Source organism: Schistocerca cancellata, chromosome 3, assembly GCF_023864275.1.
Source record: "Schistocerca cancellata isolate TAMUIC-IGC-003103 chromosome 3, iqSchCanc2.1, whole genome shotgun sequence".
Classification (NCBI taxonomy): Eukaryota; Metazoa; Arthropoda; class Insecta; order Orthoptera; family Acrididae; genus Schistocerca; species Schistocerca cancellata.
This window is the reverse complement of record NC_064628.1, coordinates 837777006-837791813: the sequence shown is the minus strand read 5'-3', so window position 1 is coordinate 837791813 and position 14808 is coordinate 837777006. Positions and strand designations below refer to the sequence as shown.

Below are 14808 nucleotides of genomic sequence, written 5' to 3'. Positions count from 1 at the left end.
TGTAGATCGGGTTATTTCATTTAGTCACTGTGTGCTGTGGATACGTATTTTTTATTGCATATGTTTTGCGACATGATTTCCCAATAGTGTTGAACAACTACTTCTGTTAAACTGTTATAAAAATATTGTGATCGAGGAGTGAAGATAGTAATAACATTTTGTTTTATTTGTAATACTGTAATACTTGTTGAGTGCTAATTTGTAATTTAATATACATGTAAATAATGTAATCATAATCTTGATGTTTTCCACATCCATGGTGAATTCATCCCTGTATGGATTCATGAAACACTTAATAAACAAAATTGTTCTAGTCTGTTGGCATTTATTATTTGTGTCATGCAACTGCTGTATATGAGGTCCACTAGTTATGCCTCCTACTTCCACCCTTCACAGCATGGGCAACCAAAACCAGAGTGGGCAAAAAACTGTAAAACTATAATTACATCTTCCATTTGAGTTTTTTGCTTCAGTGTGATATTTATCCTGCATTTTAACTTTGATATATTTTGACACACACAACATTAGCTAAGATCTTTAATATGTTGAAATTTATTTATTTTTATGTTCAAATATGAAACTGTACTTCCACAAAGATTTTGAAGAGACCATTAAAATAATCCACAATTAATTAGAATTTCATAACAATTTTAATGTAAAAGCTTCAATACAATTTCTTACAGAGAGAATACAGATCACAACAGACACCATCAACGGTGGTGCAGCACTTTCTTTCGAAAACGAGCAATAAAGAAACCAACAGTGTCCGTATCACAGCCCTTAACAGAACCCTCCACTGGTGGACCAAATCTCTGAACACATTCAGTCTGTTCTTCTGTCAGGTTTCCAGCATGAGGAATTCCAGGTCCTCCAATACTTGGTATTATTGGCTCAAGAACAAGCTGTGAGTATGCCTTAAGTGCCCAGCCAACAATTGCCTCGTTTTCTGCTACATTCACTGTGCATGTACTGTACACAAGATAACCACCTGGCTTCAGCAAAGTGTATGCCTGATAATAAAAAATTATAAGGACTGGTTATTTTTTGCCCTGTATATATGCATATGGACAGACATTAATAATAATGACAAATTTCAAAGATTATTGAATCATAGGAGATGCACTCTGCCAGGACAGACATTAATAATAATGACAAATTTCAAAGATTATTGAATCATAGGAGGTGCACTCTGCCAATCTTGGTTTTGGCTCTCTGTCACAATGTACAATAGTGGTGTTGTTACATAATATTAAGAATCATCAAACACAAAACTAAAATTTCACCTAGTCTTTTATACAGTAAAAGGAATAATAAATGGTTTTGACCAGTTACTTATAGAGCTTTGAGAAATCTTCATGAACAGAGCAAATACAGAGAGTGTGCTAGGGACAAGGTGATGTCAATTAGAAAAGACGCAATGAGAAACAGTTATCATCAGTACATAAGAAAAAGTAAAATATAAGGTATTTATTGTTCATGCTTTTACTTATGTCGACTGGTCACTAACATCTCAAAAACTGCTTCAGCTTTGGGTGTGCATGCACTGCCATCACCACCACCACCACTTGTGGCAACTACCGGAATTTCCTATTAGATTTTTTACCTGCTGCCATAAAGAGGAACAAAACTGGGTCATCACAGTTTTGCCAAATGCTTCTGATTTGTAGTGAGGTGGGAATTATTGTGCTTACTGTGATTTTTGTGAAATATTTGCCTACTTTAAAGCAATGAAATCAAAACCAGTGAACAAATAGCCATCCCATTCAAGTCAGATTCTGATCTTAACACTCACTGCTTGGTAAGCAGAACAATGGTAGGGGTCTCTAGCCTTGTCGGATGTAGTAACCAGTGCCTTTTAGGTTTTCTGCTATTTTCACTTCAGAGAATTATTTTTGTTGTTGTTACTTGACATGGTCAAATTGGAGAAACATGATCTGTAATTGTTTATATTTATTGGATGCATTGCGCAAGATTGCAGCTTATTATTTTATTGATAACTAATTTCGGCCGAGGTTGCTAGTCATCTCCAAGTCTGTAATTATACAGAAAATTGCATATACGGAAAAATAGTATGGTACAAACTGAGGGCACAACAGTACCACATGTAAATGCATACCACAGGATAGAAAATATTTCTCTGTGAATAATCACCAGCCAGTAGGACACTTTGTCATAAATTTTGCACAAGCTGCATAACTCAGTCTTACTATACAGTTCAATAAAATATTAATGTCACATCATCTCAAATATGTATTGACATCATGAATAAGTATTATGATTCAGAGCATTATCTGGTGAAACACTGCTTTCTTGTAGGCCCTGATGCATAATATCGTTCAGTGTCCTGCTTACTATGATATAGACATTTTCATTGTTGTTCATCAATTCTACTTGTCATGGGCAACTCATTCTATAAATTGTGTTGTTCTCATGTTTCACATGTGGAGTCTATGTAATACAACACTTGCACAGTGAAGACGACATCCTCATATAACAGGGTGAATATTATGTATTGTTTTCCGGTGCTGTGAGTCTAGAGCAGTGGTGGCTTGTGAGTATACATTCTGCGTGTACACAAATTTTTAGATTCAGAGAAATTTGAGAGTGTGAACTTAATAGCATCTGCTGTATAACAGTTACGCTTATCAAAAATTTTATACACCTACAGCAACTGCCAATAATAATAATAATAATAATAATAATAATAATCCCAATACCACAACAGATAAATGCAGACTTTGCAAACAACAAATAGAAACAGTAGATCACATCACAAGCGGATGTACAATACTAGCAAATACAGAATACCCCAGAAGACATGACAATGTAGCAAAAATAATACATCAACAACTTGCCATAAAACATAAACTAATAAAACAACACGTTCCCACATACAAGTATGCACCACAAAATGTACTGGAGAATGATGAATACAAATTATACTGGAACAGAACGATTATAACAGATAAAACAACACCACATAACAAACCTGACATCATACTCACCAATAAAAAGAAGAAATTAACACAACTAATTGAAATATCCATACCCAACACAACAAATATACAGAAGAAAACAGGAGAAAAAATTGAAAAATACATCCAACTGGCTGAGGAAGTCAAGGACATGTGGCATCAGGATAAAGTCGACATTATCCCAATTATACTATCAACTACAGGAGTCATACCTCACAATATTCACCAGTACATCAATGCAATACAGCTATATCCAAACATATATATACAACTACAAAAATCTGTAATTATTGATACATGTTCAATTACCCGAAAGTTCCTAAATGCAATATAACATATACCATACAGTTACAAGGAAGTCACGCTTGACTGAGGTCCGCGTCACGTTCCATTTTTAACCAGACTTAAGTCTGAGAAAAAAAAGTCAATAATAATAATAATATGCAAAACTTACCTGACAAAAGAAAGAATTGTTTTGTGGAATTTTGTTGTTTTTACATAATTACGTAAAGTTTAGGGCAATAACAAAATAATGCGTAAGCTTTTTCAACTCTCCACTCTGCATTTTTGTTTAAGTGGGAGCTTTCATGCTTTTTCCATTTTCTTGGGCAAATGTACAAGATCCCTAAGAGATGTATTAGTTCATAAATTTCCTTCCACACTCAAAATGAGATATTCTTACACTGCGCCCACACAGAACCTTGGGCTAACTGTACACTTCCTTGTTAAATGTTTGCTTGTAGTCACATTTTTTAATTTCATCACTCTCTCAATCAAAGGATTTGTTCTCGGAGGCCCCAATTTCTTTACAGTTAACTTCTCCTAGTAATTTACTTTTCTGTTCCCAGAATGAGATTCTCACTCTTCAGCAGAATGTGCACCGATATGATAGTTTCTGGCAGATTATAGCTGTGAGCCAAACTGAGACAAACTCGCTACCTTTGCCTCACAGGCAAGTGCTCTACCAACTGAGCTACTCAAGCACAACTCACAACCCATCCTCACAGCTTTACTCTTCTGTTAGCATTTAAAATAGATTCAACATAGTTCATGTTTGCACTGCAGATGAAAGATGAGTCCTGCACAGTAAACAAGCAACTCCAAACACAAAGTGCTGTTTGTGGAAATGATTAAACTGAAGTAGTAACATCTGCCAACATGGTCATTTGACTAGAATACAAATGAGATACTGAGAACCATAAGCGTCCAAGGCACACTGCTGTCAATCCTACATTTAAGTGAATACCAAAGAAACCAGTGATACAACTTTTCATACATTTTAGTATATACAACGTAGTCCAACAGCAGACTCACCATAAGATCAACAGATTTCAGAAGCATGGAAAAATGTTTCAGTCTCACAACTGACAGTGATGTGCTTTAGGCTAGTATGATTCTCAGCACCTCAAATGGATTACTGTATGATGAAATTCATACCTTAATATACTATAACTAATTCAGACACCCACAAAATAGATTTATTGTCAGTACAACTTTAACATATACTGACATCTGATCTAATTTTCCAACAGTATATAGTGAGTGAATTAGCATATCTGAGGAGTGTGCTATCATCTAGCAGGATTTATGCCCAGCATACAGGGATAAAAGTCTGCTGCAGTATGCTTGGCTGCACATCATGAACTGTGCACATTGTTTATCAAATCTGTATGTATTTGGCCCAAAAGGCAATTATGTCACATGAGTAGCACACATGCAATAACTCCTTAAAATGAACACAACTGAAAGTGTGCTCGCAACCTTGATGCCAAGTTTCACGGATTCTAGAGGAGCAGTAGCACAGTAGATTTAAGTTCCATATCTTTCAGATTGCAGCATCTATGTTACATTTAACAGCATTCAAAAATAACCAATAAATCTACAAGGTGTCGAAAGTTAGGGTGTTCGCCTGCTCTGGTGCTCTTACACAGCAGCTGCCACTGGTCTAGAGTAATATACTGTGTCAACTTTGATTTCACTCTGCATAATGTTATTACATAGTGGATATGACAGTCTCTTAGTCTTGGGTAAGAATTATGCAATCTCAACTTTTCCTTCGATATGATTACAAACTGCACACACTTGTTCATATTCTTCATAACGTAAATATATATTCAGGTGATTTTACATTACTGTTCCATTGAGCTGTGCAATAAGGTTGGGTTATGCTGCTATCGGTTGGTGATTGAAATACTTTCCTATCGTGTGATATGTGTTTACAATATGGAACTATTGTACTGACAACTAGTACCACACAATTTTTTCTTACATGCAATTTTCTGTGTAATTACAGACCTGAAAATGGCTAACAACTTAGCCAAACCTAGTAATCAATAGAAATAAGAACTGCACCCTGAACTCTCAATAGCTGCAGGCAAGGCTGCCTCCACATTTCAGCTGAGGCTTGACCAATAACGAATTTTTATGTATCCAATAAAGATAAATTCTTTTATTATTGTTTTGTAGACAACAGAGGTCTGAGTGTTCATTCCTTCAGCAGGATCTGAGCAAGCGCACGTGAACAGGAGTTTGCTAGTTACTGGGAGCTTCAATGTTACATGTTATGGAGCCCATTAGCAATATCATATTCAGGGCTGGAAAGAAAGCTAATGTGTATTTGGTATGTCTGCCAAGGAGCCTCAGCAGTGATGTGGAGACAGTCTTGCCTGCAGCTATCGAGAGTGCAGGGTGCAGATATTTGCAAGTTGTTCCTCACATTGTCACCAATGACGCCTGCGCCATGGGTTCTGAAGCTATCCTCAGTTCCGAGTGGCAGCTGGCCTCCTACACGGGGTGCAAGCAGAACTCACTATTTGAAGGATTGTTCACAGAGTTGATCAGGATCCTCTGGTTTGGAGCCGAGTGGAGGGACTGAAACAATGGCTTCATCGACTCTGTGATGGTCTTTGCTGCAGATTTCTGGACCTCCGTTATTGTGTAGGGAATGTAATACTCCCTTTGATAGGTCAAGGGTGCATTACACAGAGAAAGCACATAATCATGTAGCACAATGGAATGCGTAAAAGGTTCTTTTGGGCTAGGCAGAAGTCTAAAGTACTTTGATAAACACTCACCAGTTGATACACAGATAGCAAAATCAGACCACATTCAGAGTAAAGTCTCTAAATATTCATAAGAAACATCCCGAATTTACTGCCCTCTACATAAATTATTCTAGGGACCAAGAGCTGTCTGAAATCCAAAGTAGAAAGCTCCGAGATGTATAATGAGTCAAGGAACATATATCAGAAAGACAGGTTAGATGCCATAGGAGGGGAGTATCCACTGCAATTGACAAAAATATTGTCTCTCTTGAGGTCAAATTGAGAGTGACAGTGAAGCTGTCTGGCCATCTACAGTTCTGGTTGAAACCAGACAAACTGTTGGATGTTTTTGCTGACCAACTATTCTGCTGTGACAGTTCCAGCATCATTTAAAAAAAAAAAAGAAGAAGAAGAAGAAGAAGAAGATCTACAGCCAGTAGCAAGTAAATACCCAGATTGTACAATACTAGATGGAGGCAGGTACAGACTGGGGTGTCTACGGATTCATTGCGGGGAGAACACACGTACAGTCTTGCAAAGCTCTTTTGAACACATTTTCCAAAAACTAGCTTGACCAGCTAGTTTGGCAGCACACACCCAATGGAAATATCTTAGACCTTGTAGTTACAAACAGGCTGGACTTACCGATGGTGTCAGTATAGAGATGGAGATTAGTGATCATGAAGTCATCACAGCAACTATGGATACAAAAATTAATAAATCAGTCAATAAGACTAGGAGAGAGCTTCTGCTAGAAAGAACAGATAAGCAGATGTTAGCATCTCATTTAGACAATGAACTGACTTCACTTAGCTCCAGTGTGATGGATCTAGATAAATTACAAGCAAAGTTTAAACAGATTGTAAATTGTACTGTAGACAAGTATGTGCCTAGTAATTGATTTAAGGACAGGTTTAAAAACAAAATTCAGAAAATGCTGTGGAAGCAAAGACTGTTGCACTCTTGGTTCAAAACACAATGCGCAAATGACAACATGCAAAGGTTAGGAGAGATTCATGCATCTATGAAAAGGTCTATGTGCAAATCATGTAACAACTATCACTGTCATGCCATAGCAAAAGATCTGGCCTAAAACCTGATAAAATTCTGATCATATGTAAAATAGCTGACTGGGTTTAAGGCTTCCATCTAGTCACTTGTCGACCAGTCTGGTGTAGTAATAGCAGATGGCAATACTAAAGCCAAAGTTTTCACTTTCACATTTAAGAAACTGTTCAAATAGGAGAATCATACAAACATACTGCCACTTGACCACCATACAGAGTCCTGTATGGATGACATAGTAATAATCATCCATCATGTAGAGAAACAATCAATCCCAGACCAATATAATTAACATAGGTTTGCTGCAGAATTCTAGAACATTTTCAGAATTTGACTGTAATAAATTTTCTTGAGACCAAAAAGCTTATGTCCATAAATCAGCACAATTTTAGAACACGTCACTCATGTGAAACTTAGCTTGCCCTTTTTTCACATGACATACTGCATACTATGGATGAAGAGCAATAGGCAGATTCCATTTTTTGAGATTTACAAAAAGCAACTGACAAGTTGCCCCATCACAGACTGTTAACAAAGGTACAAACATGTGGAATAGGTTCCCAGATACGTGACTGGCTTGAAGGCTTCTTAAGTAACAGAATCCCACTATGCTGTCCTTGACAGCAAATGTTCGTCAGATACAAAGGTATTGCCAGGAGTGTCCCATGGAAGTGTGATACAACCACTATTATTTTCTATAAACATAAATGCTGGCTGACAGGATGGGTAGCAATCTATGATTGTTTGCTGATGATGCTGTGGTGTACAGCAAGGTGTTGAAGTTTTGTAACTAACAGCATACAAGATGACTTACGCAAAATTTCTATTTGATGTAATGAATTGCAGCTAGTTCTACATGTTGAGAAACATACATTAACACAGATGAGTAGGGAAAAACAAACCCGTAATGTTTAGATACAGCATTAATATTATCCTGCTTGACAAGAATAACATTGCAGCAAAGTTATATGAAAGGGAAAGAGCATGTGAGGACTGTGGTAGAGAATTTTAGGTAAGCGTGGTTCATCTCTACGAGAGACCAGATATATGACACTAGCGCAACCTATTCTTGAGTGCTGCTCAAGTGTTTGAGAACCACACCAGGTCAGGTTAAATGAAGACATTGAAGCAATTCTGAGGCATGCTGCTAGATTTGTTGCTGGTAGGTTCGAACAACATGCAAGTATAATGCATAAGTTTTGGAAATTCAAATAGGAAGGTGATGTTCTTTTCAAGGAACATTATTGAGAAAATTTAGAGAACTGGCATTTGAAGCTGACTGCAGACAGATTCTAATACCACCAATATACGATTCACGTACGGATCACAAAGATAATATACAAGAAATCAGGAATAATATGGAGGCACACAGACAATTATTTTTCCCTTGCTCTATATGCGAGGGGAACAGGAGAGTGACTAGTAGTGGCATAGGGTACCCTCTGTCATGCACCGTACAGTGGCTTGCCTCCAGGTAGAAATATCAACAATATAGGAAAAGACAGATTGCTACTTACTGTAAAGAAGACACATCAAGTTTCAGACAGGCACAATTAAAAGACACTTACACATAGCTTTCGGCCACAGCCTTCATCAGTGCAGGAGAGACACACGCCATTCACACACACAAGCAAGCACACCTCATGCACACAGGACTGTCAACTCCAGCATCTTAGGCTGGAATGCGATATCGGTCTTGTGTCTGTCTATGTAGAACTACATTTGGTCAAAATTAATGGAGTCATAGAGCACGAAATTCTTCACACCCTCCTACTTCAACGGTGGTCCATAGGTATGAAAATCATGAGGAGGTGCCCTGTGCAGAAAGATCATCTGATTTTGTAGAACCATGATGCGAGTTACATATTCAGCTCACCAAACAAAATTGGTCATTCATGGGCAGAGAGAGAGACTATCTAGAATTTTGCAGGTTATGAGTGTATCAGACCTATGCCAATGTGCTCAGATACACTTTGGCCAAATAATCAGAACCATTTAAGAAGACTACATCAAACATCAGTGACACACATATTTTCAAAAACCAGGCACTTTGTCAGTCATAGAATACTGATTGATGACTGGACATCCAATGAATTTTGGTTAAATGGAAGTGCTAACACCAATCTCTAACTTCTGGGACACAACCTCAAAAGAAATGAATAAAGTCAAAATTGCCTAAAATCTTGAAGATACAACTCAACTCAGACTACTGTTGGAGCAATGGCAACTCTGAAATATGCATGTCTGTTACAGTTCTCTTGTCATTTGCCCAAGCACTTTTTGCTTAATTTATATAGTGGGAAAAACTGAAAAACTACGTTGTAAAGAAAGCTCAGTACACTTCACATTAGTTTTAAGAACTGTTCTCCCAGAATCATTATTATGGATATGCAAACTACTGAAAACTCAGTGACATATGGAAACAAATGCACACCATCATCGACATCAGTGTAATCTCTGGTTACAGTCAGCAGTACTATATCATTTACACCTGTGTCATTCAATTCCTTACTTGACCCTCAATTGGCTTCCTATAATAGACAATTATGTACTTTAACAACTGGTTTGATTTTGGCAGGGAATTACTGTGATGAGTGCACCAAGAATATTTGATACAAGAAATATGTCTCAAAAGACTGACAATGTAATGTTTACATGGTGTCTCATTTATTGTATTACTCTTTTAATGGGATAATACATATGTTTTCCTCCCTGTTTCTGATTTACAGTATATTGACCACTCTACGGCTTTCGTACAATGTTGCCTCTTTGCATTTGTTGTAATTCCACTACAAATACATCATGTTTGTTGCATGAGAAACAAATTTTGGAAGCTCAAGAGGAAAAAATAGCTCAGTAACTCACCTCAAACTTTTTTAAAGAATGGTTGTATTTTCTATCATCATTATTTTAAAATTGGTAATCTAAAGTAAATACGAAAAATAAATCTTGAAGCTTGGTCTTTTTGTAGTATATATTGGTCTTGAAGATAAATCAATTAAATATGTGGCTGGTTTTAATCTTCTTTGAGGTTCTTGGGAGCTCAGACCCAAGCTTTCTCTAAGTCTACAAATGCGAAAAATGTAGGCTTGCCTTTCCTTAACCTATCTTCTAAGATAAATCACTGGGTCAGCATTGCCTCGCGTGTTCCAACATTTCTTTGGAATCCAAACAACTTCCCCAAGGTCAGCTTCTAGCAGTTTTTCCATTAATTTGTAACAAATCTGCATTAGTATTTTGGAACCGTGATTTATTAAATTGATAGTAATTTTCACATCTGACTGGAATTGGAATTATTATATTCTTCTTGAAGTCTGAGGGTATTTCGCCTGTCTCATACATCTTGCTCACCAAATGGAAGAGTTTTACCAAGGCTGGCTCTCCCAAGGCAATCAGTAGATCTAATAGAATGTTATCTACTCTCAGGCTTAGGTCTTTCGGTGCTCTGTCAAATTTTTCACACAGTATCATATCTCCCATTTCATCTTCATCTACATCCTCTTCCATTTCCATAATATTGCCCTCAAGTATATCATCCTTTTATATGCCCTCTATATACTCCTTCCACCTTTCTGCTTTCCCTTCCTTGCTTAGGATTGGTTTTCCATCTGAGCTCTTGGTATTCATATAGGTGTTTCTCTTTTCTCCAAAGCTCTCTTTAATTTTCCTGTGGGCAGTATCAATATTACCCCTAGTGAGATAAGCCTCTACATCCTTACATTTGTCCTCTAGCCATGCCTGCTTAGCCATTTTGCACTTCCTGTCGATCTCATTTTTGAGACATTTGTATTCCTTTTTGCCTGCTTTATTTACTGCAATTTTATATTTTCTTCTTTCATCAATTAAATTCAATATTTCTTCTGTTACCCAAGGATTTCTACTAGCCCTTGTCTTTTTACCTACTTGATCCTCTGCTGCCTTCAGTATTTCATCTCTCAAAGCTACTCATTCTTCTTCTACTGTATTTCTTTCCCCTGTTCTTGTCAACTGTTCCCTAATGCTCTCTCTGAAACTCTCTACAACCTCTTGTTCTTTCAGTTTACCCAGGATACAGGTCCTATCTCCTTAAATTCCAACCTTTCTGCAGTTTCTTGTTTTAATCTACAGTTCATAACCAATAAATTGTCATCAGAGCCCACATCTGCCCTTGGAAATGTCTTACAATTTAAATCCTGGTTCCTAAATCTCTGTCTTTATCATTATCTAATCTATCTCAACCTTCTAGTGTCACCAGGCCTCTTCCATGTATACAATCTTCTTTCATGATTCTGTTGGGTCTCAGCGGTGGAATAAGCAACTGAAATTCATTTTGTGACAAATTTAATTATTAGAGATAGCGGCTTCAGATTGGATAAGTAAAGGGAGCCAGCACTTTCCATAATAAACTTGCAAAGGTTTCACCACTGTGCAGCTCCCAGTGATACGACGACATCCCAGTGTGGATTGACCGTGCAGCCACAGACCAAATCTTGCACATGTGTAATTGTTTGCCACCACTCATTGTCCCTGACACCTGTGTGTCTGTGGCCACAAGTTCAGTGGTGTGGTCCACAAGTTTAAAACGACAGAATGAGTGTTGGAGCGGCAATCTTCCTTCTCAACTGTACTGAAGGTCACTGCATCGAGAGACCAACATGACAACAATAGAATGCCCGTCTGGGTTTTCTTTTAGGACTCCACCACCAATTCTGGAGCAGAATCTCAGAGTTCTTTGTAACAAAGTGATTCTGTACATTTCTTTCTGTCCATGAACAGTTTAACTCTCTGTAGACAACCTCAGAATGAACTGAATTTTTCAGAATCCTAAAGTTTCCCTCAGGTATCTAGCAAATTCAGTTTTCCGGAGTGTTCCAGATGAAGTCAACAACCTGTCCAGTGTTACTGTACATTTAAAAGTTCAAAAACTACTCCTGGATTTAAAAAATTTAATTCATTATCCAGTAAGGAAAGGAGGATGTATTAGGAAAGCTTGGGGAGGAAGACTCAATCACTCAGGCCATAGGTTGATAGGATGGGTCCCTCTTTACTTGGAATTACGGTGGCCTGCCATTTCATCCTAACATTCCCAAACATACCCCTCTTTCCTCACTGAGAAAGGAAGTAACACGTTGAAAAGCTAGGAATAGCTTTTTCTGCAGCAGGGAAGAGCAAGAATGCTGCAAAGGTCTCACCTCTCAGAGGCAGTTTCCCAAGGCAGAGGGAGTTTTCTGGGAAGAGCCGGTGGTTTCCCAGAACTGGGGTAGAGGTGGGGGCAGATGTGAATGGTTAGTTCATTTTGTTCAGTAATCTGAAATGTAGAGAAAGTCCTTTTCAAAGCTCTCATTCCAGTCATTCATTATTAGACTCAGTTGGTTACAGGACTACTCAATATTGCAACAGAAGTGGAGAGGGGTTGAATGATTTTTTAAAATTTTTTCTTCTTCACAAAAGCATTGTCAGTGTCAAGTTTTCAGCACTGTCTGCATTCTTCTTGTTACTGTGAAAAATTTTTCTTCTCTTACAAAAATATGAGCTTACAGAATTTTGCCTTACTATCATGCTAATGAAGTTGCAACTGTAATGCAATCCTGATCACAGTACATTATTAAACAAGCAGCTAAGGACATGTCGGGTCAGCAGATTACAAAAAGCTCTTTTTCAGTATAATAAAACATCTAATTTGTTCCCTTATGTTGTTGCAAGCTGACAATTTCTCATTCCATCAGCTATCAGTGGCCCTTAAAACTTGAATTATTCCTTTGATAAATCTGTAATTACGAAAGTTTCACATATTACTGAAATTTATTTCTGAAATTCAACTTATCTGTAATAGGTAATAGGTATAGATGTACTAAAGCAACATATGAAAATTTATGTCGGACTGGGACTCAAACCCACATTTCACACTTACCACCAGCAGTGCCTTACTGGATATGCTATCCAAGCATGCTCCCTGGAGCAACCCAAACTTTCACACGTCACACGCCTATCGTCTACTTCTCCTGGATTATTAATTCATTTACCCATTCTCACGTATCCTGTGATTCCAGCGCATGTTTTTAGACTAAAAAAAACGAGGAGTCGTAGGATATCATTGCCATTTTTGTCACAGGTCTGTCTGCAACTTATATTTAGTTTTTATGATGAACTGCAATTTCAAATATTGAAATTTTTTCCTGAAATTCAACTCAATTGGAGAACAGCATTTAGTCACAAAATCCGTTATTTATTAGAGCAGATCTAGATTTCAACTATTACTAAAAATGCAAAGACAGGTAGAATTAACAACAGACACAACTATGCCGAATACTACAACTACAGGAAACAGTATGTGTGTGTACATAGCAATAACATTCCAGTTACCAAAGAATGACACAGGTCCCAACATGTCAGGGCATAAACAGTGATAAAACTGACGCAAGCCTTTATATGACCAACACAAAACTAATGTTGCTGCTTACAACATACAGTATATGTGTGATGTGTTACGACAGCAAAAGGAACCTGTGACCATTGAAGGCAGTGCCACAAGTTCCCTCAAAAATCGTAACACAACACACACACAAATGTAATACTCACTAATGTAAATCCACCCGATGATGGAGGTTTAAACCTTCGAAACGTGTCGTGGAAATAAATAAAACGGTGACTGGTAACAGTGAACTTGTTGTTTCATTTAATGTCAGTAACAGTCACGGTAAAGCCTAACCTAAAAATGTTCGCATTTAAAAATAAAAAATACGATAAGGCGAAATGTGGATTTGTTCAAATATTTGGTTTTGTAATATAAAGCTCTTTGAAATACAACATTACTTAAATGTAGCCCAGACTGGGTGCCCCATGACCTTACTTTATGTTTTTATACTATTTTACTTCACTGTACATTTCCATGGTTACTTAAAATATTTTATACTGTTTAACATACATTGAGTCAAATGTTGTATGAATCTTTTGTAAGTGGATTTTAAGCCATTAGTCTTAATATTAAATTGACTATGCATTTATCGTCATCTTATTACACAGGGGATGCTGCATATTCTTTATGATTTTATTTGCATGTAAATTTTGTTTTTTGTTTTTATAGATTTATATATTCTCTGTGTAATTTGTAAATTCCAAATATACGATTCAGCTACATCTTTACTAAAAATTTTAAACACATTTTCTTGGCTACATATTCCAGTAGACACCACTAGAGGTCCTTAACAATGTATGTTCATGTTGATTGCAACAGGTGTAAGTAACGGCCTTAGTTTTGTGTCCGTCATGCAAAAGCTTGTGTCATTTATCAGTGTTTATACTCAGACACAGAGAGATCTATGTCACTCTTTGGTAATTGGTATGTTCTTGTTATGTACACACATGAATGGTTTCCTGTAGCTATGGTATTAGACACATTTATACCTGTTGCTGATTCTTGATTCCATCCCCCTTTTATTTTTAACACCAATAATGACTATATAATAGTTGCAATCTAGATCTGCTCTGATAAATCATGGATTTTGCAACTGAAGGCTGTCCTCCTATAAATTTGAACACTCAGTGGTAACTGTGCTCACAAGGACAGATCTAATAGATTCCAACTTAGTTAACTATCATCGGTACAGATGTATTGCCTGAAGCAGCAACATGTGAAAATTTGTGCTGGGCTGGATCTCAAATCTGGATTTCTCACTTATCGCAAATGGTTGCCTTACCATTTCAGATATCTAAGCATACTCCCAGGACTGACCCAAACTTCCACA

At 37.2% G+C, this 14808-nt stretch overlaps 1 protein-coding gene across 4 annotated transcripts in view; it reads right to left on the bottom strand.

The window, feature by feature from the left end:
• Window positions 1-631: 631 nt before the first annotated feature.
• The window catches only part of LOC126175889 (tRNA (cytosine(72)-C(5))-methyltransferase NSUN6), a 77808-nt gene continuing 63631 nt past the window's right edge, over window positions 632-14808 (bottom strand). For all 4 annotated transcript variants that reach the window (XM_049922938.1, XM_049922941.1, XM_049922939.1 and 1 more), the window contains one exon: window positions 632-1010. In XM_049922938.1, the coding sequence (XP_049778895.1) occupies window positions 711-1010 (300 nt within the window). In that variant the 3' untranslated portion in view covers window positions 632-710. The remainder of the gene's footprint in view (window positions 1011-14808) is intronic.